Genomic DNA, 27,624 nt, shown 5'->3' on the forward strand with positions numbered 1-27,624 from the left:
TAAATGTTACAGTTGGTTTCGACATAAGTTTTAAGAAGACTTCTTTACATTATTCCCTCTCTTACTTTACTGTTTCTCCCTTTAACTATATGTCCGCCATTAAAACTCTCATTTAAGTTCGGCACAAGTTTTAAGAAATATAATACAAAGTTGGTGGAAAAAGATAAAGGAATGTGAGACCCATTTTCATATAGTATTAATTTTATTGTAGAATATGAGTGGAATGAGTTAGTGGAAAAGTGAACCGAGATTCCTAATGGTGGACGGGCTAAAATGGTAAATGGGGACTCCTAATAGCAAACTAAGAGAGTACTCCCTCCGTCCCACTGAAGATGACTCACTTTACTTTTTAGTTTGTCCCAACCAAGATGACCCATTACCAAAAATGGAAATACATTTATCTCTACTTTATTCTCTCTCTCTTACTTTACTGTCTTCACTTAACACACAAAATAAAGTTGCATAAAATCATGTGCCACCCAAGGAAGGGGTCATCTTCCTTGAGACGGAGGGAGTATTATTTTTTCAAAACGACTGCAGAAAATGAAACGCCTCTATTAAGGCAGAACAAAGGGAGTAGTAAAAATAAAATGAGATATTTAATAATGGATGCTCTTTTCACAAATTGGGACATTTCATCGGGGCCGAATGGAGTATAATATTGTAGAAAAACCCCTAAACTCCAAACCCAATAAATTCACCCAAGAATCCGGTAAGACTGGGATATAAATCAAACTTTTTTCAAAGTGAAAATGTTGAAATTTTATAAGAAAACCATGTCACAAACTATGATTAACCTAAATATTTTAAACCAAACCTTAACATATAGATAGTACTAGTATAATTAAACGTACCAATGGTCTCTCCTCCGGTGGCATCATAGGCCAAAAGCATGTTTATCCCCACATTGGTGCATAACTGCATTTTGATGAAATCATCTCCAACTGCAGAAACAAACAATTTTGATACATACATTAATATATACACACATATATTAGTAATTGTTTTCACCTTAATTACTTAGTAGGGTGTGAGATCGGTTATTTACTGAATAAGAAGAGATGATGCAAACTCAATGAAATTCCCAATAAAATAAAAATAGCACAACAATATCTAAACCATCTGCGATCTACTTGACTAATGCTATTTCTAAGTATGTGATTATTATTCTTCATTTTGATTGGAAACAATTGAAATTTTGTATCTGTTCTATACTGGAGTATATATGCATGAGGTATGGTTGATTGAATAATGTAGTTCACGTTTTAAGCATTGATATATGTTGTCTTTGATTTGTTACTATATTTTGTGGGATATTTTACTTGATTGTTATTCTAATTAACTTCCTTCACATTACTTTCTCACTATGGCGTGTTCTCAAACAGCAATCCAAAAATGGAGTTTGGTTTTTTTTATTATTAAGTTAATTTAAAATTTATTTTTGTAAAGAAACAGGATAACAAGGAACGACCCTCTATTGTTAGAATTGATTAAGTGCAGTACTTGCAACGCAAATGAAACAATATATATTCATGTGTCATGTCATGAGTAATCATAATTATAACAAATTGCTATATTTATAAAATTAAAACAAATTATTAAAAAAATATTGATCAAAACCAAAAAGTTACATACTTATATTTTTAAAAAGTACTCCATATAGTAAAAATAACTAAGTACAATTTACAAATCACATAAATTTTAATTATAAATGAATACAATACATATATTTATTAAATTAGCAATAATTAAAAAAGTATAAATTATAAAATAAAAAAATTAAATATGACGAACACAAAATTATGAAATAAATAATCAAAGACAAATCCAGAAAAGGGAGAAGAATATGCTGTGTTCGATCTAATGCCTCGGCTTTTCCCTTCTTTTGATGTTGGATCAACAAATAGGTGTTTTAAATTAAATAAAAAGCACAATATTCCTCTAATTTTATTTATTTCCCCCTTTTTACTATTCGTAACGATGGAATAATTTTTATGCTGACAACCGTAAAGTAGGAAAAGGGTATTACACAATTTAACAATCTTTTGGTTTAGCTTGACTAAAATATCAAAAATGGGCACTTCTTTCAAGTGTCAAATCAAATCTAGCTATTTATTCCAACCCTTTTGGATTACTATTTTTTTAACTCTTCTCTCAAATCTCAATTAATTTTAATCTCTGTGTGTATGTGAGAGAGAGCGATCAGGACAATCCATGAAACGAGGAAACATGAAATAATTAATCTAGCAATAATTTAGAGTACTTATACAAAATCATTATATGAACATAATTATATATTGTATGCGAAACATTTTTTTAGTAGTATATGTTATAACTCGACGCTATCTTAACCTTAAAATTGCATTTGAAACATTCTCAACAGTAGTAGTTGCTAGCATATATACGAAGTTTAGTAGTATCAATAAAATAGAAAATATTAAGAAACACACACACCAAATATATATATATATATATAGGGTAGTGATCAAGATATAACTAATCTTAAGTGTATAACTAGAGAACAAATCTCAGCCACACATTTTAATGGAACAAATATTATTTATTTTAATAATACAAAATAGGCCAAGGGTATTTTTGGCCTATTTCCCTCGAAGCCGCTGTGCTATTTCCCTCGAAACCGCCAATTTCAACGAAATCTTGCTGCAACCAATTCAACACCTACTAGTTATACCTCTAATACACCAATTCGTAAAATGGAAAGAAATCCCTAATTTGGTTGACAGAACCAGGTCGTTAACTGCAGCAGAATTCCTAGACAAAATTGATGATAAAAAGGAAAACGCACACACATACTCCACATGATCTATATATCTGAATGCGTGGAGATTGAAGAAGATCTACCAATTTGTTGGATTAAAGCTCCTGGAAAGCATGTCCTTTGAATTCTGCAAAAACTTTGATTTCTTCATCTTCCAAAATTTATGCTAATATTTGTAACTGTTCGGGCAGTAGAGATTAGAATACCGGATTATGCCTCGAGATTTATATGTACCACTCTTAGCATGATTTTACTTCACTTTTATTTACAAAACACATCACTCTTATTTTGATTTTACTTCACTCTTGTTAACAAAACACATCACTCTTATTCTGATTTTACATCACTCTTGTTAACAAAACACATCACTCTTATTCTGATTTTACATCACTTTTGTTAACAAAACACATCACTCTTATTCTGATTTTACTTCACTCTTGTTAACAAAACACATCACTCTTATTTTGATTTTACTTCACTCTTGTTTACAAAACACATCACTCTTATTCTTATTTTACTTCACTCTTGTTAATAAAACACATCACTCTTATTCTGATTTTACATCACTCTTGTTAACAAAACGCATCACTCTTATTGTGATTTTACTTCACTATTGTTTACAAAACACATCACTCTTATTCTGATTTAACTTCACTCTTGTTTACGAAACACATCACTCTTATTATGATTTTACTTCACTCTTATTTACGAAATACATCACTCTTATTATGATTTTACTTCACTCTTGTTTACAAAACACATCACTCTTAGCTTGGTTTTACTTCACTCTTGTTTACAAAACACATCACTCTTAGCATGATTTTACTTCACTCTTGTTTACAAAACACATCACTATTAGCTAGATTTTACTTCACTCTTGTTTACAAAACACATCACTCTTAGCATGATATTACTTTACTCTTGTTTACAAAACACATCACTCTTAGCATGATTTTACTTCACTCTTGTTTACAAAACACATCACTATTAGCTAGATTTTACTTCACTCTTGTTTACAAAACACATCACTCTTAGCATGATATTACTTCACTCTTGTTTACAAAACACATCACTCTTAGCATGATTTTACTTCACTCTTGTTTACAAAACACATCACTCTTAACATGATTTACTTTACTCTTGTTTACAATACACATCACTCTTAGCATGTATCGACATGCTTCTATGCACCAAAAATAATTCCTCTCATCGAAAAAATGCTAAATTAGTTGTGTTTCATTCAACTATTTTACCAAACAAATTTTGTGTTTGGCAAAGTATCTGACACCTATTAAAAATCAAGATCCTTCTGAATCTTGAGATTTTAAAACTGGCATTTCGATTACATTGACCAGTTCTCAAATTATGCACCATCAAACTTTCTAGCATATCATAATAACAGAAATGTGTAAAAATTTGCACAAAACAGAAAGAAACAACTGAGCAGCCAAAAAAAAGAAAAGAAACTGTGGTAGATAATCGTTTTTCGATATCAGCAACCAACAAGAGACATATCCACAAATAATTCACTCTTAGATTGAATTGAACCAAAAATCCTCCGAGCTTTTACCAATTACTACGTGACTACATCCAATTCAAATTCGAGATCAAAGTAGTAACAAGAAATTGAAAAGACATTTGACGCATATACAAAATGGCGCAACCAAATACGAAACCCTCAGCCCCCGAAACCGTAGAGCGTGCGGCCCTGCCTCTTCAAGGCATAGACGACATCCATCGCCGTCACCGTTTTCCGGCGAGCGTGCTCCATTTGTCGGTTTAATTTCCAGAACGGAGAAGAGGAGAAGATAGATGAAGAATCGTGGGTTCCTTTTCAAATGAATTCAATTTGCTGATGTTGGAGTAAATTCAATTGGCTATGCAATGACAATAATACCCCTGACTTGTTATTATGGAGTAAATTTGTGATTGAGGGAGTTAATATCTCATTAAATTCAAAAATTAATACTAGCCATTGATTTTTTTGATCTTGTGGCTATTATTTGTTCTCTAGTTATTTGGTTAAGGGGTGTTTGCCATAGATCATGACCATATATATATATATATATATATATATATATATATATATATATATATATAGGGAGATGATCAAAATAAGTATGTGTTTAAATCCAGAAATGCAGACCAAATCTTGGCCCTAGGATTAGATGATCTAATGGTCAATAATTAACCAAAAACACGGAAGGTCATAATTAAGCAATTTTAGGTCATATTATAATATTTGGGTTTAATGTCATGCTAAGATCGTTTTAGGTCATGCTTTGTTAGCATGACCTAAAAATTACCTAATTATGACCTAAAAGTGACCTAATTATGATATTGTTCTGCGTTTCTGTATTTAAATCTAGTTTTGCATAGATCAAAACCCTATATATATATATATATATATATATATATATATATATATATATATATATATATATATATATATATATATATAGGGTAGTGATCTATGGCAAACACCCCTTAACCAAATAACTAGAGAACAAATCACAACCACAAGATCAACAAAATCAAGGGCTAGGGTTAATTTTCTAATTTAAGGAGAAATTAGTTCCCTCTATCACAAATTTACTTTACAATAACAATGTGGGGTATAATGGTCATTGCACAAAAAAATTAGATTATGTAAATTTTTACTTCATTTGAAGGTTAACTTCACGGACATGAAGCGAGTGGATCTGATCAAGGAGATCGCGGCGGAGTTCGAGTTGATCGCGAACCGGCTGTCGGAGACGGAGGTGGCGACAGTGGCATCAGTGGTGGAGCTGGAGCCGCAGCATCTGGCGGAGATCGCGAAGCGCGCGCAGAAGCTGACCGGGTCGAAGAATGTGAAGCTGAAGACGGTGATCGACAAGTCGCTGCTCGCCGGAATCATCATCCGGTATGGGAATTCCGGCTCGAAATTGAGTTTAATTACTCTTAGGTTGCTGAATGTTGTATGTGAATTCAAGAATTATTGAAGAATTCGGAGCTCTGTTCATCAAAGCTAGAATTTGCCCAAGCAAAGGCGGCGATCGGTTTCAGCTATAAATACGGCGAATTGAGCTACAGAAATTCTTGTAATAATAGTAATTGAAGTTCATCCTCTTCTAATTCGGCTAAATTTTCATTCTTAATTATTTATTTGATCAGAGAGAAATTTGTAAATGCTGATGCTAGAAGGTGTTTGATCAATCTGATTTTACTTTACTCTTGTTTAGAAAACGCTTCACTCTTGTTCACAAAACACATCACTCTTATTCTGATTTTACTTCACTCTTGTTCACAAAACACATCACTCTTATTCTGATTTTACTTCACTCTTGTTCACAAAACACATCACTCTTATTCTGATTTTACTTCACTCTTGTTCACAAAACACTTCACTCTTGTTCAGAAAATACTTCACTCTTGTTCACAAAACACATCACTCTTATTCTGATTTTACTTCACTCTTGTTCACAAAACACTTCACTCTTGTTCAGAAAACACTTCACTCTTGTTCAGAAAACACTTCACTCTTGTTCACAAAACACATCACTCTTATTCTGATTTTACTTCACTCTTGTTCACAAAACGCTTCACTCTTGTTCACAAAACACATCACTCTTATTCTGATTTTACTTCACTCTTGTTCATAAAACACTTCACTCTTGTTCATAAAACACTTCACTATTGTTCACAAAACACATCACTCTTATTCTGATTTTACTTCACTCTTGTTCACAAAACACATCACTCTTATTCTGATTTTACTTCACTCTTGTTCAGAAAACACTTCACTCTTGTTCACAAAACACATCACTCTTATTCTGATTTTACTTCACTCTTGTTCACAAAACACATCACTCTTATTCTGATTTTACTTCACTCTTGTTCAGAAAACACTTCACTCTTGTTCACAAAACACATCACTCTTATTCTGATTTTACTTCACTCTTGTTCACAAAACACATCACTCTTATTCACAAAACACATCACTCTTATTCTGATTTTACTTCACTCTTGTTCAGAAAACACTTCACTCTTGTTCAGAAAACACTTCACTCTTGTTCACAAAACACATCACTCTTATGTTTTGTAAACAAGAGTGAAGTAAAATCATGTTAAGAGTGATGTGTTTTGTAAACAAGAGTGATGTTATTTGTAAACAAGAGTGAAGTAAAATCATGCTAAGAGTGACGTGTTTTGTAAACAAGAGTGAAGTAAAATCATGCTAAGAGTGATGTGTTCTGTAAATAACAGTGAAGTAAAATCATAATAAGAGTGATGTGTTTTGTAAACAAGAGTGAAGTAAAATCATAATAAGAGTGATGTGTTTTGTAAACAAGAGTGAAGTAAAGAACAGTATTAATATGTTGAGCAACAAATAATGAACTCACTGTGCCATTTCATCAAACACATACTGTGCTCATATTAATATACATCTATTCTTCTTTATCTTACAATGAATCTAACCAAGAGATTTATAGGGGAAAAAAATATATTCTAAACTACTAACATCAATATTGCTACGACTAATTCCATCCCAATTTGAATGAAACAATGATTCCTCAACTTTAATTAAACCTCCATTAATCAATTCATAATTCAACTCAACAACTCCTTCAATTCCCATTCCATTGTCCCTCACCGTTTTCCAACCCTCCTCCCTCGCGGCCGCCGAGAAAACAAAATTCAATCCATCTCCGATCAAGCTCCCGATCCTCCCGGTTGGAGAGTCCAAAATCGAAGGACTCTCTGTTAGATCCCAACTCGGATGGTACCATTTCATTAACCTTTTTCGGCCCTCAGATTCCGCCGCCGCCAGAAAGCTCGCGCCGACTTCTTCAAACCGCCGACGAATCCAGCTCTCTTGGCTCTCCAAAGCGTGATCACCGCCGTGAAACGCCTCCACTTCGGTGCCGCGGAGAAGATGAAGAAGAACGATCTCAGCATCTTGTTTTTTCTGTTCTGGAGCAGAACATCGACAATCTCAATCTGGAAGAAAATGAATCACGTATGAGCTAATGAATTTCATAATGTAATTTCCAAAAATACCCTCAACATATTTTCTATTATTAAAATAAATAATATTTGTTTCATTAAGATGTGTGGTTGAGATTTGTTCTCTAGTTATACACTTAAGATTAGTTATACATTGATCACTACCCTATATATATATATATATATATATATATGGCTTAACAAGTTGCGTGTTTCTGAATATCGCCCGCTTTGTTCAATCAGACCATTTCTTTATCATTTTTCGATCTTTATAAAATCCAACTAAAAAAATGCCTTTTGTTTGCATTAATTCCATATGTGAATTTCAAACTTTCATTTTTCTGTTTGAAGTGGTAATTATAGACTTTAAGCATTAGTACTTATTTTCTAGAGGTAAACAACCTTCATTTTTTAATCATATTATTGCTACAATAATTATCGTTTATCACAAATATTTACTATTTGCACTCGATAGATTCATTAATCTTATGTATTGTGTTTACGTTCACAAAAAAACTATCCAAATATATCAATTGAATGGTAAATTGCAATTTGCCATATACAAACACTGGAAACACACTAATAGTTCCATGATAACTTAATGAAGGATTTAAAATATGAACAAAATTATTTATTACTTAAAAATTTCCAACGAAAGAAATTATTGAAGTGAAGTTCATGTGGAATGGAGACTAAAATTGTTAACTTATAGATATTTATCTATCTCGATATGATTTATAGGTCTCAATTTACATTAAAACTCGTGTAGTTCAATATCGAAAAGTATAATAAACATGGCTTCATTGTAATGACATGTTAAATTCATGACATAGAACCAGAAGAAATTCCGATTCATTAACACAAGAACAATATCCACCATCTCTCTTGTGATTAGCCGATGATCAAAAACACTAAATTTTAGCATTATTTAGATTCATTTAATATGATCATGTTTCTTGACATCAACACACTCCACTTCCCCCCAAAGAGATGGAATTTGAACTCTCCATTTCCTTTTCCTTCTCTTCTCCAAAAAACAGTGTTGATCACTCCAAAAACCTCAGCCGTCCAATCCCAGCACCACACTTTCCCCTTTCCCCTTTCCTCCATCACCATCTCTCTCATCAGATTCTCTCTCCCCACACCCTTTCTTGATTTTCTTTCCCACAAGCCAAGAATCTCTCCTCCCACAGATATTCCCCCCTTTCTCTCTCTTGCAAAAAAACTTACCTTTATCAATGATGCCATTCTCCCCCAATTCCTTTCTCTCTACTATTCCATCCTCCTCACCTTCTGTGTTAGTCCCTTTCACCATTTTCAGAACACCCCATGCCTTCTTCGAATGTCAACCACTGCATTTATGGTGTGCTTTCCACCTTTTTTCTCTCTCTTGAAAAGATTTACTATTTTGGAATTTCTTGATTGAGGCCTACATTCTTGGTTTTAGGCTTGTGTTAAGTTAAAGATTGTGTCTTTTTGGATTTGGAGTGATGCCCTTTTGGAACTTTTATGTGGGTTTTTTTTTCCTGTTTGTGTAAAGATTATGCCTTTTTGACATTTAGTTGATGCTTGTAGCGTTTGACGGTTGTAATTTTTTGCTTCTGCAAGAAGATTATTTGTAATTACTATGTCTTGTCTATATATGTGTGGTGGTAGGGAGCCTTCTGTAATTCATTGCTTGGTTGAGTGATTGATTCAAATTTATCATGTATGGAGATTTTTCTTTTGTTTTCCATCTATGTTTGATTTTTATGTCTGATCAGTTATGAATATAGCAAAATTGAATTGATCAATTTGGGAAAGAGTTGATTGAGGAGAAGTGTTTTGATTGATGCCTGCACTCTTGGTTTTAGGCTGTGTTTGAAGCTTGTGTTAAGTTAAAGATTGCATCTTTCTGGATTTTGGATTGATGCCCTTTTGGAAGTTTTATGTGGGTTTTTTCCTGTTTGTGTAAAGATGATGCTTTTTTGAGATTTGGTTGATGCTTGTTACGTTCGACGGTTATAATTTTTTGCTTCTGCAAGAAGATTATCTGTTATGTATCTTGTCTATAAATATGTGGTGGTGTAGAGCCTTCTGTAATTCATTGCAAGGTTGAGTGATTGGTTCAAAGTTTTATCATGTATGATCACTGTGTGCTTTGTTTTCATCAGTTTTGCTTATAGGAAGATTGAATTGATCAATTTGGTAGAGAAGATGATTGAGGAGATGTGTTTTGTTCATGTGCAGAGAGGAAATCGAGTTTTATGAAATGGCTGAGTAAGTTCTTCAAGGGCGGGCCGAGCAGCAGGGTGGTTTCTACCGGCTCGCAGCAACCACAGTTCCCCGGGGAGGAAGACATGATGTGGCGCGCTCCATTTAGATCCGTGGTATCAATATCTATCTCGTTCTTGGAAAACTTATTTTGGTTGGTTGTTTCTTTGATCATCGAGTGTTACTTAGAAACTGTGATGTATCTGTGTGGATACGAGCATCCGCGATTTCAACAAGATGACGTTTCGAAACTGAAATCTTGTGATTGCAGGATGATCGCTCTCGGGCCAGCAGAGAGAAGGAGGAATTGGACCGCGCCATTGCACTCTCTATGTCCGAAGATTTAAAGAGGCCAAGTGGTACGGTCTCCTGTGCTTTCTTCCTCCTCGTGTATCCCTCAGTTTCCGTGACTAAACGTACAAAATCCAATCGTGCAGGATACAGGTGGCGATCAGGAAATGGTGACGATCTAGCAAGGTCGCTTCACGATAGCTTCAGCTCTGCACCATTGCCTTCATATGTCCCTAGAGACTACCATCCAAGGGGATCTAGGTGATTATTCATCTTCACTTTTATTGTTTCTTGAATATCATTTTGCTTATATTTCTTCTGTTGTGTTTGGATATGATTTGCAGAATGTGTGCTGGCTGCAAACGTGAAATCGGATACGGGAACTATCTCGGATGCATGGGGGCCTATTACCACCCGGGATGCTTCCGTTGCCACGCGTGTAAACACCCCATTACCGAGCATGAGGTAAGCCCTTCGCTCTCTATTTACAAATGCTGCATTTTTTTTTGATCCATCATCAAGTTCTTATTTTTTTTCATTTTTGATTCAAGTTCTCTTTGTCAGGAAGAGAAACATATCACAAATCTTGCTTCAAAGAGCTCAATCATCCAAAATGTGAAGTCTGTCATCAATTTGTAAGCAGCCTCAGTTTTCTTCGCAGAAAAAACGTTTCACGACTACACCCTTTTCCATGACCGTCGTTGATTCTTGCAGATTCCGACCAATAGCATGGGCTTGATCGAGTACAGATGCCACCCGTTCTGGTCGCAGAAATACTGCCCTTCCCATGAGCACGACAACACGCCCCGGTGCTGTAGCTGTGAGCGTTTGGAGGTTAGATTTATTCCGAAACTACATTGTTTGTAGCCTTCCATCAATTTGTTTGAAACATAGTGCTGTTGTGTTTTCAAGCCACGGAACACCCGATACATATCCATGGGAGACGGCCGGTGCTTGTGCTTGGAGTGCATGGAGTCGGCCATCATGGACACCGGTGACTGCCAGCCTTTATACCATTCGATCAGAGACTACTACGAAGGAATGAACATGAGAATCGAGCAGGAAATCCCAATGCTTCTCGTTCCACGACAAGCCCTCAACGAGGCCATCGAGGGGGAGAAACATGTAATGATCTGAACCATCATTATTCTTATTATCCAAAACAACTCAATGTTGCAGAAAATTCACTGAGCTGTGTGTTTGTAGGGTTATCACCACATGCCTGAAACAAGAGGTCTCTGCCTTTCTGAAGAGCAGACAGTTACAAGTGTAAGTGTTTTACCATTTCTTTAGTTTTTAATGCATTATAGTCTTCTGATAAAGGGCTGTTTTAACGGAACTTTGATCGCATCGTGACTTCAGATAATGAGGAGGCCGCGACTGGACCGCCGTGGACTAGTAGGTATGAGAACGCAGCCGCAGAAGCTGACTCGAAGGTGCGAGGTTACAGCCATTCTCGTACTGTACGGCCTCCCAAGGTAACTGGTATTCTTCACCCTAATTCATACACGAAGGGGTGCCTGATGATTCGTGGAATCGTGTAACGTTAAAATCGAATGTCTGGTGCAGGTTGCTGACCGGAGCAATACTTGCACACGAGCTAATGCACGGATGGCTACGACTCAATGGTAAGCGTCTCTGTTCAAATCATGTTGTCGTGCGAGATTAGTCATGTGAAACAGGGGTGCCTAGTTCAAACCGAAGCGCCAGTTAAAATCGGAACAGGACTGGTGGTTCCAAATTTGGAAACGGAACCGCCTCTCACAGGCTGAACCAAAACTGCTGGTTCGGTTCATAAATTTTGAACTGGAACCACGGTTCTTGAACCGATGATATCCCTGGTGTGAAACGAACTCAAAACTATATTTTTGTTTTGATTCAGAGTTTCGGAATCTGAGGCCGGAGGTGGAAGAAGGTATCTGCCAAGTGATGTCCCACATGTGGCTGGAATCGGAGGTGGTGCCCGAATCAAGGAACACGACATCCGCATCTGCATCATCGTCCTCAGCATGGTCGTATGGATCCACGTCCGCAGCTCCATCCTCCTCGTCATGGCCTTCATCCAAGAAAGGCGGTAAATCAAGCGTTGAGAACAAACTAGGGGTGTTCTTCATGCATCAGATCCTGCACGACGCGTCTCCAGCTTACGGTGGAGGATTCCGAGCTGCCATGGCTGCGGTTAACAAGTACGGCCTACGCCGTACCTTAGATCACATCCGCTACACAAGAACCTTCCCAGAATAATCACAAAAATCAGAATGGAACTCTATTTCAGTTATAGGTTTTCATTGCTTGTCTATTGATATCTTCTATATTCATCTCTGTAATGACTAAAAACCTCAATCCATACATCAGGTGTGAACTAAAATCACACAAATTTGAAGTTCAATTTAGTCATAACTCATAAGCACTATGTGGAATCTCAAAATATAGCTCAATGTATGATACAATTTAGTTATCCATTTTCTTTTGTGACTATACAACAATTGGAATAAAACTTAGAAAAAGCAAGAAACACTGGAAGCATACGAGACGAACTCATCTAGCTTTCGGGGATGCTTGAGAGGATCTGCTTTAACTTTTCATAGGTCATGAAGACGATGCCAACACTGGGCACAACTTTGTAATATTCAGGCAGAATCCCGCGATATAGGCCAAGCCAACCTTCCTTTCTGATTATTTGCCTCAGTGTCCCGACCAGGCCTGTTCTGTAAACAAGAGCTCGGCCACCGGCTCCTTCCAGTTGCATTCTCCGCCTCACAAGATCCAGAGGATACGCCACTGCAAAATACAAATATTATTTGGACTTTTATCGACTTCAGTGAGTCACAAATACAGTTATCATAATAGTAAAACAAATATCTCAACAATGGTGCTGTCGTCAAACATCAAATCTGGAGTGCATTCTCACTAACGACTAGCTTAACTGAAAGCAGACAAGATAATGAAAATATCACAAAAGGCAGATGTGAATCAACTTGTCTTAGTTGGCCGTAATAAGATGTGAATTTTGGTCATCAGCAAACACTCTTTTCTCGGGGCTAGGATTGGTGACTAATTGACAAGATTGAAATAACTTTATGAAATTGACAAAAAGTTTATTTGTATTGTTACCATTGAGCTATAACCACAGAGAAAATGGCAAAACCCAACTGAGAAGCGTACCTCAAAGAGGACACCTCTCACAATTTGAAAACTCCAAAACATGGCTCACCTAGTGGAGCCAACTGCATACATGGAGAGCCAAGTTATTTAGCAAAAATCAACCTTTATCCAAAATATCCTTGCAAAGAAGGTAAAGATTGCTTCGGAAGAACAATCAAGCAATATACCATATTTTATTAGCTTCTTACAAAAGTTTCATATTGCCAGATTATCATGTCTGGACCTCAAGCTCTAGGGTCAATCTCGTTATTACTTACTGCATCCTCAATTCTCTGCAAAAGCATTGAAGACAGCCACAGGCATTCAGATGAATTAGATCCTCCATTATTTTTGTACTCCCTCCGTCCCCTAATAGGAGTCGCTCTTTGACCGGGCACGAGTTTTAAGAAATGTAGAGAAAAGTTGGTTGAAAAAGTTAGTGGAATGTGGGACCCACATTTTATATTGGTTTTATAATAAAATGTGAGTGGAGTGAGTTAGTGGAATGTGGGGCCTACTACCGTTTATGGTAAAAATGAAGAGTGACTCTTAATAGGGGACGGCCCAAAATGGAAATTAGCGACTCTTATTCGGGGACGGAGGGAGTATTCTATAGTGGATAATTTAATCAGATTGCAATAATATGAAGTTACTTGTACTATTTTTTTTAACTTGGACGGATGTTCCGTCGTATTTGATTATAGGAGAAAAGAAATGTACAAGTGTCAATAAATGACCACATAATGATGTTCATGAATGCACGCCAGAATCAACAGAAGCACAGAGCATATAAGTACGAAACATGGAGAGGCGACAGCCTGGTCACTAAGGGACGCACTCATACAAGTTAGATTGGTTCAAGTTTGAAAAAAAAAATCAGTTCTCTTGGTCATTATAAAATTATTAAAAAACTGGAAACTAGATGCCATACTTAAAAGTTTAGATAGGAAAATATGTGATCATCATCAGATCACTCACCTGTTGATGATGCAATTCCTGAAAAACTCCCACAAACAAGGCTTGCTAGAACAATTGAGTCTTGAGGCCTGAGGTCAATAAATAGAGGAACATGTAAAATCTTGATTTACAAACCTCATTTTTCAAACTTCACCATATAATACTCCCTCGGTCCCATTGATAACGTCTCAAAAGACTCCGGGTAAGAAAATTAAGGAATGCAGTTTTTGCGGTTATAAATTGAAGATGCGCTTTCTTAGGCTTGAGACACTATAAATGCGACAGCCAAAAAAAGTGGTTTGGGACATTATTAGTGAGATAGAGGGAATAGAATGTCAAAATCCATAGAACTATCGTAGCCTACCTATGAAGCTGCCAATAAGATCTTGCAGTGTCATAGACTGAAAAGCTAATAGCCAAATTTGGGCCAACACCCTACATAAAGCAGCACAGATTCAGTAAGTAACCAACGGGAAACAAGATCAATCAAACAAATAAAGTGAAACTATACCAATAAAGTGGGACCAAGTCCTTTATAAAGGCCACGAAAACCTTCTTCTTTACTTATGGTACGCAAGGAATGGAATATCCCTCTGTAATAGATCACATTTGTCTGCATATACACAAAAAGTTTTTAAGTCTAAGTCATGAATAAATTGTTTGCATACAATGGAAGAATGACGGCCAACTAACAGAACTTGGGTACTGGCAACACTTGAAGGTGACACTTAAAGAAAGGCAAAGAAACCGAGTTTTTTGTTAGCATAATTTTTTGTCAAAATTCTGACCTTTATAGTAGTAATATAAGATACAATTTCAAACTTTCAATCAGCAAATTCTTTCTCAGGATAATTCCCCTCTTTTCCACCCATTTCCATCTCTTCATTTCCAAGTACAACTAAGTGGGGTGAAACTAAAGATTTATAGTTGCTGAAGATAAGTAATCATACCAATTCAGTGCATACCAATTAAGACAATAAAGTAAGCATCTTGCAGGAGTAACAACTCTAACAGAATTGTATATCCACTCAACATTACAATACGAACACTCCCATCTGTTCACCTGCGCTGTAAGACGCGTCCGGACAAGATCCAACGGATAGGTAGCTGAAGCGGCCGTCACTCCAGCCAGCCCACCGCCTAAAAGCCGTACGCAAAGGTCTGCACCGATGCTTTCTCCTTGGCCTTCAACTCCTAATGTAGCTTGCAACATCTAATAGTAAAAAGAAGCAAAAGTTTAGCCAATTTAACGCTTGAGACTCGAATAAGTAACTCGAAAAACAGAACTTCTTCACAGAACAGTTGTACCAACATTCTTGTAGCGTTCGAATGCATAAAAGCTAATGGAAGAATACGGGAGCCGGTGCGCGATCGTCACCAAATTGCCCTTCCAAAACGCCCTCACGCCTTCTTCTCTAGCAATCCTCGACGCCTCACGCCATATGCTTGCCTTCTCTAACCTAGACGCATCGGAGTGCATTCCCTGAAGCTGCAAAACCGATTCCATCCTTCAATTCAACTCAATTATGTTAAGGGGAAACATAAACCCTATCAAATCAAGGCAATCAATTGATCCAATTCACCATAAAAAGGGCCCAATTCAATCCAATTCATTTCAGCAACACACACTACTGTGAGTATTACTCTTCAATTGAAAAGGAATTACAATTGTGAACAATTCCCAATTGAATAAAAACCTGAAAGAGAATGGTGAGGCGGGCGAGAGGAGCAGTGCAAGTCTTGCTCACGGCTCCGGCGAGGCCACCGGCGAGGAGCTGCGGGGCGGTGCCGATTTGCCTCTGGCGCGGCGGCTCGACCACCACCGACGACGTCGTCGGTGCACTCAGGCCGCCTCCCTCCACCACCACTCCGACCCTCGCTTCCGTCTGCATTTTACCGATCGCCGACATATAATTAATTTCTCTTATTAAAAATATATAAATCCAAAACAGCTGCAGGCGGCAATTTGAAGAAAAGCCGAGAAGAAAGAGGAAATCAAGATGTGTTTTTTATGAAAGCAGTTTGATCAAACAGGTCATAGAATTTTGCTTTGAGGCTATTGGAATGCTGTTGTCGTAATCAACACGACGTTAGCATCCGCAATGGCCTACATCCGCGCGGGACGTCCGCCATTGTATAAAGGTGACGCGGATACGGACGTCCGCTGCGGACACCGGAGTTCCGATGCGTTCCCGGGACGTCCGCCATTGCGTTGACCCCACGGACATCCTGATTATTTTATTATTTCTTTTTTAAATTCTATAAATACGGCTCGTTGAATTTCATTTCATTCGCCCCACTTGTATTAATGAGTATCTCTCTCTCTAAATACTTTTCTTTTGAAGATAAATGGAGCTCCACAATAGTGATTCCCCCGCTACGAGCGAGTCACAAGGACCTATCTTTCACGTTGGCGGAAGTACCCAATGTCCGCCACGATGTCCGGAATGGTAGGGATGATGCCCGAACCCCAAATGACGGCGGGGATGATGCCCGGGTACTACAACATGTACCCGTCTTGATATGGGATGATGCCCCAAATGCCCGGGGTGAGTGCCGGAATGCCCGGAATGCCGAGGATGATGCCGCCCCAGATGCCCAGGATGATGATGTCGGGGATGATGCAGGGCTCGCCTGTCACTACGGGGGGAGTATGCAGGGGTCCCCCAATCACCGGTGGTCAATGTCTGTCGCCCCTATATGGATTTACTGTCGACGGAAAACCCCCCGAGTACTCCTCTCGAGATTCAGTTCACTGGCATCGAGACGTTCTCGATGGAGGAGTTGGGGCTATCTTCGATACGGGATTCTCCCACAGACGCACCAATGGCGACAGGGAGGAAGGGGAGGACAGGGAGAGGGAGGGGCAGGGGACGGGGCACTACCTCGCCTGCGGCGGGGTACGATGGTGAGGCGGTGGGCGCTGAGGTGGGGAAGGGATCCAGCGGGAAAAAGAGGATCGTCTGGAGCACAGAGGAGTGCATCGCGCTTGCGAAGGCGTGGATCAGTATAGTGAAGGATCCATATATCGGGGCTAACCAGCATATACACAGGATGTGGTGGCGCATTAGGCAAAGCTACCTCCAATTCAAACCGCAGGGGGGAAGCCTCACAACGGAGAGCAATGCCGGAAACAGTGGGAGCGGCTGAAGAGGCAACTCAGCCGATTCGCCGGCATTTACACAAACAACCTTCGCTCGGCAACCAGCGGCATGTCTGCCGAGGATGTGAAGCTTCTGTCTCACCATCAGTTCATAGACGCTGTGGCGGGTTTCGGGGAATTCAAATATTGGGAGGTGTATCTTGTGGTGCAGTCTTCGGCCAAGTTTACTGCGGGTGTTGAATCTGGCTGGCCGAAGCGGACGAAGATCAGCGCCTCCGGGGAGTACAGTAGCAGTGTTGGTTCCCACGAACTCCCCCCCGCCGAGGCAGAGTTCCCGACACCTTCATCGTCGGCCCCGCCGCCATCGCCTGGTGGGGCAAAAGTCCGCGGCGCGGATGGCGAGTGGAAGCGCCAGCGGGTCCGTCGAGGCCCAATCGACAGCTCCTTCCCAAAACGATCCCGAGCTCCCCTCACTCGCCCGCGTCGCGCAACATGAAACCCTGTTACGTGCAATGGTTAAATGGCGGGCATCGACCGATCGCTATTACAGGTCTTCGCTGAAGGATATCATCAACAGTATGCGGCGCGATTTGGGGTTGGAAGACATGGCAGAGAGTGGCGACGAGGGGACTACCGACGGGGACGACGAGGGTACTAGCGGTGGGGAATCCGAGGAGTGAGACGACGGTTTTTTTAACTATGTAATTTTTTTTTAATAATTATGTATGTTTTTTTGTACTATGTATGCTTTTTTTAAATAAAGTGGTTGCAATTTCTCCGTATTTGTGTTGAAATTTTAATTCCGTAAATTGTTTAATTTGGTGAATTTGTGAATTTTTATTATTGTGGGAAGTCCGTCGGGATGTCCTTGGGGATGTCTGCCACTGTGCAGTGGGATGTCGTTATGACGTGGCAGGAGGTGTTTTTGGGATGTCCACGGGAATGTCCGCTGGGACATCCACACCACTGAGGATGCTCTTACAAGACTAGGTTTTTTATTTAGTTTATTTTTATTTATTCTTTTTTATTTGAAATTAATTTTTAATTGATAAGCCGAAAATGGATTTGGGCCAATAGTTCTTAAAACCACTTTTTGCATGAATTTAATATGATAAATTTATGTTTCATGATAGATTTTTCTTGAGTTTTATAAATTAAATTTAACATGGTGTGTTAGATTATGTTGGGTCAATATAAGAAACGACATTGTTACTCTAGTAGTAATTTCTTTTTAGATTTTACCAGAAATCCAAATCATTAGAAATTCACCATATTCAACAAATTCATGATATTTTCAAATAAATTTAACTCTTAATCTAAAAGGTGCAAAACAACATTATTATTTTGTTAGAAGATGAAGCACAATTATATTAGTATGATTGTCTTCCGTCCAACTAATAAATTAGTGTTGAAGTCATCATACATGAAAATGTGATTTTTTTTATTATAAATGGAAAAGTTGCAAAAATATAACTAATCATATCAATTAACTCATGAAAAAAATATATACACGCTACAAAATATATGACAATTAGTGGGAAAAAAGAATAAAAATACTAATGATTTCATCATTTTCCATCAAATATAACGCAACCGTCTTGAAAACTACTACTCCCTCCGTCCTGGCTAATATGACACATTTTTTAATCGGCATGAGATTTTAGAAATTAATTGGTTAATATGATTAATTGAAAAAAGAAATAGTTGGTGTAACTTGTAAGTATTAAATGGACAGAGATAGAGAGTTAAATATTTAATTTATTATTTGGAGTGATTGGATGTATTCATTTGAGAGAGAAAATTAGTAAAAATATAAATGCGTAATCTTGGAATAAATTAAAAAAATATACTATGTAATATCCAATGACAAAAATAAAATAAAATGAAATGAAATGAAAATGAAAATGTGTTGCATTTACAAATGAAAAAGTCGTGTGGGGAGCAGTGATATTAATGTTCCAACTAGAGATGCCCACCGGTTCCGGTTCCGGCGGTTAACCGGCGAACCGGAACCGGCGGTTCCGGTTCCGAACCGGAACCGTGGCAATTTTTCCGAACCGGAACCGTCGCAATTCGGGTCGCGGTCCGGTTCAGGTTCATGATTTTTCGAACCGGAACCGTCACCGAACCGGCGGTTCGGGACGGTTCGGAACCGCCGGTTAACCGGTGGAACCGCCGGTTCGGGCGCGTAAATCAAGGCGTCAGAGATGGGGCTGACGGCGGCAGCTTTTCAGCGGCAAAACCGGCCGGTTCCGGCGGTTTTTTGGACCGGAAACCGGCGGTTAACCGTGAAAACCGGCGGTTCCGGCGGTTTTCCGCCAAAACCGCCGGTTTTTCCGGCGGTTTAGGCGGTTCCGGTTCGGAACCGGCGGTTTCGCGGTTCGGTTGTATTTTTTTTTTTAATTTGAAATTTGGATTTATACAACAAATTGGAACAAGACAATGTATAATTCAAATAGAAATACGGCGAATAAGGAAGAAATGATATCTATTTTATTGAGTTTGAGTTGTAAGTTGTAACGGACAACGATACATTACAATTTACAATATGTATACAAGTATACAACATACAATAATGTAATATAAATTTGAAATTTGGACTTATACAATAAATTGGAACAAGATAATGGATAATTTAAATTGAAATAAGACGAATATGATGAAAATGATATCAATTTTATTGAATTTGAGTTGTAACGGACAACGATACATTACAATTTACAATACATATACAAGTATACAACATACAATAATATAATATAAATTTGAAATTTGGACTTATACAATAAATTGGAACAAGAGTACAAGACAATGGATAATTTAAATTGAAATAAGACGAAGAAGGTGAAAATGATATCAATTTTATTGAATTTGAGTTGTAACGGACAACGATACATTACAATTTACAATACATATACAAGTATACAACATACAATAATATAATATAAATTTGAAATTAAATTCTTCCATTTCCCCCCATTTTTTAATCTATAAATACCCCCCTCTATTCTCATTTACATTCACCACACTCTTATGTTAATAAGAGTTTCTCTCTTCAATCTCCCAATTCTCTCTCTTTGTCTCCAATTTCTCATTTGTGCTATTGTGCTTCCATTTAATTACTCAAGTGCTACTCTTATTACGCATTGTTATACACTTATACTTGTTCCCGTAGTTCTTCCATTTTCCCTCCATTTCATGTTTTTTTATTTGTAAATTATATTACATTGTTGTATGTTGTATACTTGTATATGCATTGTAAATTGTAATGTATCGTTGTCCGTTACAACACAAATTCAATAAAATTGATATCATTTTCATCTTATTCGTCTTATTTCAATTTAAATTATCCATTGTCTTGTTCCAATTTATTGTATAAGTCCAAATTTCAAATTTATATTACATTATTGTATGTTGTATACTTGTATATGTATTGTAAATTGTAATGTATCGTTGTCCGTTACAACTCAAATTCAATAAAATTGATATCATTTTCACCTTCTTCGTCTTATTTCAATTTAAATTATCCATTGTCTTGTACTCTTGTTCCAATTTATTGTATAAGTCCAAATTTCAAATTTATATTACATTATTGTATGTTGTATACTTGTATATGTATTGTAAATTGTAATGTATCGTTGTCCGTTACAACTCAAATTCAATAAAATTGATATCATTTTCACCTTCTTCGTCTTATTTCAATTTAAATTATCCATTGTCTTGTACTCTTGTTCCAATTTATTGTATAAGTCCAAATTTCAAATTTATATTACATTATTGTATGTTGTATACTTGTATATGTATTGTAAATTGTAATGTATCGTTGTCCGTTACAACTCAAATTTAATAAAATTGATATCATTTTCATCATATTCGTCTTATTTCAATTTAAATTATCCATTATCTTGTTCCAATTTATTGTATAAGTCCAAATTTCAAATTTATATTACATTATTGTATGTTGTATACTTGTATACATATTGTAAATTGTAATGTATCGTTGTCCGTTACAACTCAAACTCAATAAAATAGATATCATTTCTTCCTTATTCGCCGTATTTCTATTTGAAGTATACATTGTCTTGTTCCAATTTGTTGTATAAATCCAAATTTCAAATTAAAAAAAAAAAATACAACCGAACCGCGAAACCGCCGGTTCCGAACCGGAACCGCCTAAACCGCCGGAAAAACCGGCGGTTCCGAACCGGAACCGGAACCGCCGGTTTTCGAACCGGAACCGGAACCGTGAAATAGCCTCACGGTTCGGTTCCGGTTCCGCCTTCGACCGAACCGGAACCGGCGGTTCCGAACCGGAACCGCCGGTTCGTGAACCGTGGGCAACACTAGTTCCAACGTCCTACTACTATTTATTAGTGTGGTTTTGAAAAGGGAGTAGTTTCGACAAATATTTTAGTAGCATGTTACACGTTGGTGAAGTAGCAGTTGAATGGATGTAACGTGTACACATTATTGATACTCCTTGAATACATTTTGGTTAGAAAACCAATACTTCTAATTTTGTCATTAGAGCATCCGCAACGGTGGTGGGGAAGAAGACCGCCGTCCGTGCCAGCGGCGAGGATGAGGCTGGCCGCCGCTGCTCGATGCATCGAGCAGCGCCGTGCCAGCGAGCAGTCGACGTGGCGGCACACGATTGGGCAACGGCATAGCCGTTGCCTTTGAATAATTTTTTTTTAAAAAAAATCGTTAATTAATTTTAAATAATGATAAAAAATAAAAAAAATTATTTTCCAAATCCCAAAAATATGGCCGTTTTTTTGCCCGTTTTTCTGAATTTTTTTGATTTTTTTTATTTTTTTCCCCAAAATCATCTATAAATACACACATTCATCATCCATTTATCATATCAAATCATCTCTCATTCATAATTCTCATACAAACTATCAACACATCCATCCCTTACACAACATGATTATAGCCGACGAAGGGCCGAGGGCGGCTAGCTTCTACGACGAGGATGAAGCCGGAAGCTCAACAGCGAGGTCTCCCCCACGCCGAGGTGAGCATACGACGGTTAGCCAGAGGATGGAGACAAGGCACACAATGCGCGATACCCGAACCCACATTCAGTTACAAGAAGACCTAATCAACCACATGTGGATGAAATTTGGCAACGAGTAGTGGTTTTTTTAAATTTTTAGTATTTTAATTATGTAATTTTTAATTTTTAGGCTTTTAATTATGTCGTTTTTATTTTATTTGTCATTTGTAATTTTATTTATGTTTTTTAATGAATTTTATTATTATGGAAATGTTATTGTTTAATTGAATTTTAAATTAATTGTGCTCGTCCTTGCGGAAGAGCACAACTGTGGGTGTTGTGCTCTTGCCAGAGAGCAGGCAGAAAAAGTGGGGCCGGGCCCACAACCGTGCCGCTGGCAAAAGCACGGTTGTGGATGCTCTTAAATATACATTGCTTTGTAATAGTTTGATAAATATCCAACAAAATAGTTTGGAAGGCCTTCTCAACGTTGTGGGCCTCCAATGCGGAGGTCTCGAGGAAGGAGAGGCCCTCCTTCTCGGCGAAGAGCTGGGCGTCGTTCTCGGCCACGACGCGCAGGTGGTTGAGGTCTGACTTGTTGGCAGCGAGCATGATCACGATATTGGAATCCGCGTGGTCCCTAAGCTCTCGCTATCGAAGCTCTGACGCTTCGTTAGGTCGTAGACCACGAGCTCCCCGACTGCGCCACGATAGTAGGCGCTCGTGATCGCGCGGTACCGCTCTTGCCCAGCCGTGTCCCATATTTGCGCCTTGACCGTCTTCCCTTCCACCTACGTGCACCAATTTCTTTCTTAATTAATTACTCTAAAACTTTTTTACCACTAAAAATACGTTAATTTTGGTGGAAAAAATGTGGAAGACATATTTTAGCCATTTATTATTATTATTATTATTATTATTATTATTATTATTATTTTTTTTTTACATGTTCATGAGAAGTAGAAATTATTTTGGGTAATCCATTTTCCTTTCTTTTTTCGCTCCAATTTATTACTAATAATATTATCAATATATTGACGTGATAATATTCTCTCATTTTCTCCACACCACGCAACATATGATAAATAATTGTATAGATCACTAAAACATGATAAATTTTTCCTTGGTTTTGTTTTTATACCCCTCGTTCTCTTATACTCCTAATATAGTGCGTTTTCTTTGTTGAAAAATGGTGGAAACATATATTTTCACTATATTTCACATTTATCATATGTTCATTAAAATGGGTATGTATTTTTAGATATGACAAAAAAATGAGATAATAATCACGTTAATCATGAATTTTGATCAAATTCAGTTTTATTGGATAGAAAATGAAGATTACTACTTGTGTGAAATTTTAGTACTACCTCTTGGATAAAAAATGAAGATTACTACTCGTGTGAAATTTAGTACTACCTCGTACACTTATTTTTATTAAGACAGATTGAAACTAAAGATTGCACACCCTAATTAAACGACATAGAACTTATAAATTGGGTCAAAACCAATAAGATCCATCTTTTAATGTGATTTAAAATGTAAGATTGATTACCTGGAGAGTTCTTGTTGCGAATTCAACTCCAATTGTGGATTTTGATTCTAAGCAAAATTCATTTCTTGTAAATCTTGACAAAATATTGGATTTCCCAACACCTGAATCTCCAATCAACACGATCTTGAACAAATAATCATATTCGTGATCTACCTTGTAAGCCATTAATTGATTTCTTCTTCCCTAAAATCAATTAATCAAAATCAAGATCCATCCTTTAACATTATGGTTGGTGAAGAGGAAAAAAATAAGAAATATACTCACAACTAATCAACCATTTTTTTAGGGCTCGCCATTGCCAACTCACATTGTTAGTGTATTGAGCAGATCAAGATCAAGACTCATTCTTGGAGCTGCAGCTTGATCAAGGAGAAAGGGAGACAGCTTGATCAAGGAAAAAGCATTTCCAGAGACTAGCCGTTATGCTCAAACCGAAAGTGACCAATTGGTTGGCGGTTGTAATAGAATTCGGGAAGAGGCTAGCGGTTGAGCTGAATTGATCGAGCCTAACTTCCTATAAGTAGCGACGATGCTTATACTCATTCAACAACAACAAAATTCAAGAGAGATCGAAAAAATAAGATAGTTTTTCAAATGTGCATTTGTGCTCTAGTAGCAGATCGACTTCGAGCGAGTTGAGAGCATTCTTTACTTGTAAATCTCTAAGGGAATAGAATGTTCTTGTAAATCTTTCTTTAAAAGTGATCAATAAACACATACACTAGTTTTCTGCCCGTGGATGTAGGCCTAGAGCCGAACCACGTAATCGTTGTGTTCCTTTTCTTGTTGCGGTTCATTCAATCGAGCAATCGATCCTCACAACTACGCGATCAAAATTCACACACATAAATTCTTGATTTGCTAGTGGGAGCATAGAGAGAAGAGAGAGTGACCTACCTAGTGTTGGAAACTCAAATCATAAAAATATAAGTAAGAAAATGAAAAATGAAAATTGAAAAGTGAAAAATGAAAAATGAAAAGGGACATGTGTTTTTTGATGTTGAGATCAACAGAATAACCGATTTAACAGGAGTTTAAACGGTTGTGCATGTTGTTCTTTGCTTGAAGTGAGGCATATATATATACATATGCAAAACTCATAGTTGGAACCACTTTTTTAAGCTCCATGTTCATTACTACTCCCTTCGACGATAAAGAGTATTGTTTTGCAATTTTGGTCAATCCCATAATAAGAGTCATATTTTACTTTTACTATAAATGGTAAATAGACCTTACATTCCACCAACTTGTTTCACTCACATTTTATTATAAAACTAATACTCCCTCCGTCCCTGAAAATTTGTCACTTATTTCCATTTTCGTCTGCCCCTAAAAATTTGTCATCTTTCACTTTTACCATTTTTCGTAGTGGACCTCATATTCCACTAACTCGTTCTCACTCACATTTTATTATAAAACTAATACTATATAAAAGTAGGACTCACATGCCACTAACTTTTTCAACTCACTTTCTATTACATTTCTCAAAACTCATGCCGGGTCAAATGGTGACAAATTATGGGGGACGAAGGGAGTATATATAAGTGAGACTCATGTTCCACTAACTTATTCAATCCATTTTTCTTTATTCATAGCCAAATAGGACTTCTATTGCGAAACAGAGAGAGTAATCCCTAATATTTTTTATTCATCTTCAAGATTGGGTCATTATTGTTATAAAAAGTAAATATATTGACTTTTGGGTACTAGGGTTACACTATTTATGAGTCTTAGAAAATCAACCAAGTATTCTATGCACTACATTGTCTATGCGCACGGGTGTGCTCATGAATGTAGGAAAATACACATTCGGTAGTCAGACTTCATTTTACAAAGTGTGCGCACACATCACTGCGTCTTGTGCTCGCACGTTTTACATGTTAATTGTTGTTGTTGTTTATATAGCCGTGCACACCGTTCTTTTCGTCTTATGCGCGCACTAGTACAGTTTATTTCCTTTAAATAGTTGCAATAGAATAAACAGTTGCGCGGCTTCCAAGTGGCATGCCGCATTGCAAGAGAGTGATGAAGAGAAAAGTATGTGCGCAGTTCATGAATAGTGTAAGAAAAATATAAGAGCATAAGAAAAAAAAATATAGATAAATCACAATAATTTATTTATTATTTATTATTTAACATGATGTAGGAAGCACACACACTTAAACTAATACAATCACAGTACAATCAACAACACAGCTTTTGCCATTAAACTTCATATCCAAGTCTTCACGAATCACGGCAACGTATATGCTGTATAACACAAACAACAAGTTATTAGCGTTCCACTAAAAACCGATGTACATATAAATTAAATCCAATAAAAGAATATCAACTAACTTTTTAATTTTGAAAAAAAGATTTAATTTACCATAGAATTACCGCCATAAACATCCGTGTGTAAATAAATTTACAGACGATGTCACGTCCATCGATAGTACTACTAGTAATATTTTATTAAAATATTTAAGAGTAAATGTCAATTTTGGTCTTAAATATATGATCAAAATACGAATTTGGTCTAAAACATCCACTTTTTGGAAAACAAGTCCATAACAAATGAAAATGTCGTCGAAGTAGTCATTTTTTAACAGTTCCATAAAAAACAAACGGTCAACGCTAATTGCACAGTGGCATGACTGATACATTTTTACGGAACTGTAAAAAAAGACAACTCCGACAAGGATTTCATTTGTTATGAACCTCTTTTTTAAAAATGTTTTGAACCAAATTCGTATTTTGGTCATATGTTTAGGATTAAAATTGACCTTTACTCAATATTTAACACGAAACAATTTTTCTAGTGGTTCGATCCGTCAATAAATTAACAAATGGACAGTAAATTTGCCAACGAATTATCCGTCGCTAAATGATGGCGGACATGTAAATGCCGTCGGTAAATTTTGTTATTTTTGTAGAGAGATATTATTAGGAAAATAAAAAAGATGACAAACCTCCACACTTGTAGCCAATTGGCCTATCAGCAAGGTTACAACGTTTGGGAATTCCAATGGCAATCTCAGGATTGATTCCAGCCATTTTGGCCATGTTTGAGAGCATCACAGCGCAGAGGCATTTGGGGTTCTGTCCCAACTTCTTCACCTGAGTGCAGCAGCTGCTCGGGACGGCCGCGTTGGCGTCCTGCGCCGCGGACGCGCATGGCGCCAGCTTCATGGCCTCGTTGTCCGGGGTCGATCTCGGGCACTCGCCCGCGCCGTTTGTGGAGATCGAGAGCGAAAGGAGGAGGAGGCCCAGCAAGCACAATGCCTTAGTTGATGCTCCCATGATTGAGTGAAGTGAGTATTTGTTAGTGATGATCAATGAGGCTAAGATGTGATGCTATTTATAGAGGTTTGTTTGTGTTGATGCCTCAAATTGTATTGGGATTTTGAGTGGATTGAGCACTTATAACACTTCAATTCCTTATGTTGTGGAAGCCAATTCCTTATGTTATGTTTTTCTTGTTTTAGTGGTGGTGATATTGTTGTGTAGGGATAATTGGCTTTTTTTAGTAAAACAATAAGAAATCATGGAAAAAAATTGGTTGTGGATGG

At 37.3% G+C, this 27,624-nt stretch overlaps 3 protein-coding genes and 1 pseudogene across 8 annotated transcripts; 1 reads left to right on the forward strand and 3 right to left on the reverse strand.

The window, feature by feature from the left end:
* Nucleotides 1-8,847: 8,847 nt before the first annotated feature.
* Nucleotides 8,848-12,725, forward strand: LOC121774751 (protein DA1-related 2-like). 3 transcript variants are annotated; one of them, XM_042171627.1, is made up of 12 exons: nucleotides 8,848-9,131; nucleotides 9,998-10,137; nucleotides 10,293-10,380; nucleotides 10,459-10,573; nucleotides 10,657-10,777; nucleotides 10,864-10,947; nucleotides 11,027-11,146; nucleotides 11,225-11,437; nucleotides 11,519-11,581; nucleotides 11,675-11,790; nucleotides 11,882-11,940; nucleotides 12,195-12,725. In XM_042171627.1, exons 1-12 carry the CDS (start codon nucleotides 9,098-9,100, stop codon nucleotides 12,554-12,556), a joined length of 1,515 nt encoding a protein of 504 aa, XP_042027561.1. In that variant the 5' UTR covers nucleotides 8,848-9,097; the 3' UTR covers nucleotides 12,557-12,725. The 3 variants fall into 3 exon arrangements, with proteins under 3 accessions (XP_042027561.1, XP_042027563.1, XP_042027564.1); XM_042171629.1 differs by lacking the exon at nucleotides 8,848-9,131 and adding an exon at nucleotides 9,360-9,476; XM_042171630.1 differs by lacking the exon at nucleotides 8,848-9,131 and adding an exon at nucleotides 9,610-9,890.
* On the reverse strand, nucleotides 12,694-16,462 carry LOC121774752 (mitochondrial substrate carrier family protein B-like). Of its 4 annotated transcripts, none has more exons than XR_006044990.1 (9): nucleotides 16,111-16,461; nucleotides 15,726-15,902; nucleotides 15,477-15,626; nucleotides 14,925-15,026; nucleotides 14,778-14,848; nucleotides 14,435-14,502; nucleotides 13,645-13,749; nucleotides 13,478-13,539; nucleotides 13,014-13,093 (listed from the first exon to the last, which is right to left on the reverse strand). XR_006044990.1 is itself a non-coding variant. In XM_042171632.1 (8 exons), exons 1-7 carry the CDS (start codon nucleotides 16,321-16,323, stop codon nucleotides 13,523-13,525), a joined length of 798 nt encoding a protein of 265 aa, XP_042027566.1. In that variant the 5' UTR covers nucleotides 16,324-16,461; the 3' UTR covers nucleotides 12,955-13,093; nucleotides 13,478-13,522. The 4 variants fall into 4 exon arrangements, 2 of the variants coding, with proteins under 2 accessions (XP_042027565.1, XP_042027566.1); XR_006044991.1 differs by having other exon boundaries at nucleotides 13,022-13,093; nucleotides 13,666-13,749; XM_042171632.1 differs by lacking the exon at nucleotides 13,645-13,749 and having other exon boundaries at nucleotides 12,955-13,093.
* Nucleotides 16,463-16,811: 349 nt separating this feature from the next.
* Nucleotides 16,812-24,238, reverse strand: LOC121774554 (annotated as a pseudogene).
* Nucleotides 24,239-26,167: 1,929 nt separating this feature from the next.
* On the reverse strand, nucleotides 26,168-27,396 carry LOC121773761 (putative lipid-transfer protein DIR1). The gene is made up of 2 exons (XM_042170681.1): nucleotides 27,025-27,396; nucleotides 26,168-26,323 (listed from the first exon to the last, which is right to left on the reverse strand). Exons 1-2 carry the CDS (start codon nucleotides 27,353-27,355, stop codon nucleotides 26,307-26,309), a joined length of 348 nt encoding a protein of 115 aa, XP_042026615.1. The 5' UTR covers nucleotides 27,356-27,396; the 3' UTR covers nucleotides 26,168-26,306.
* Between the last annotated feature and the right edge of the window lie 228 nt (nucleotides 27,397-27,624).

The sequence above is a fragment of the Salvia splendens genome, chromosome 17 (assembly GCF_004379255.2).
Source record: "Salvia splendens isolate huo1 chromosome 17, SspV2, whole genome shotgun sequence".
In the NCBI taxonomy this organism is placed as follows: Eukaryota; Viridiplantae; Streptophyta; class Magnoliopsida; order Lamiales; family Lamiaceae; genus Salvia; species Salvia splendens.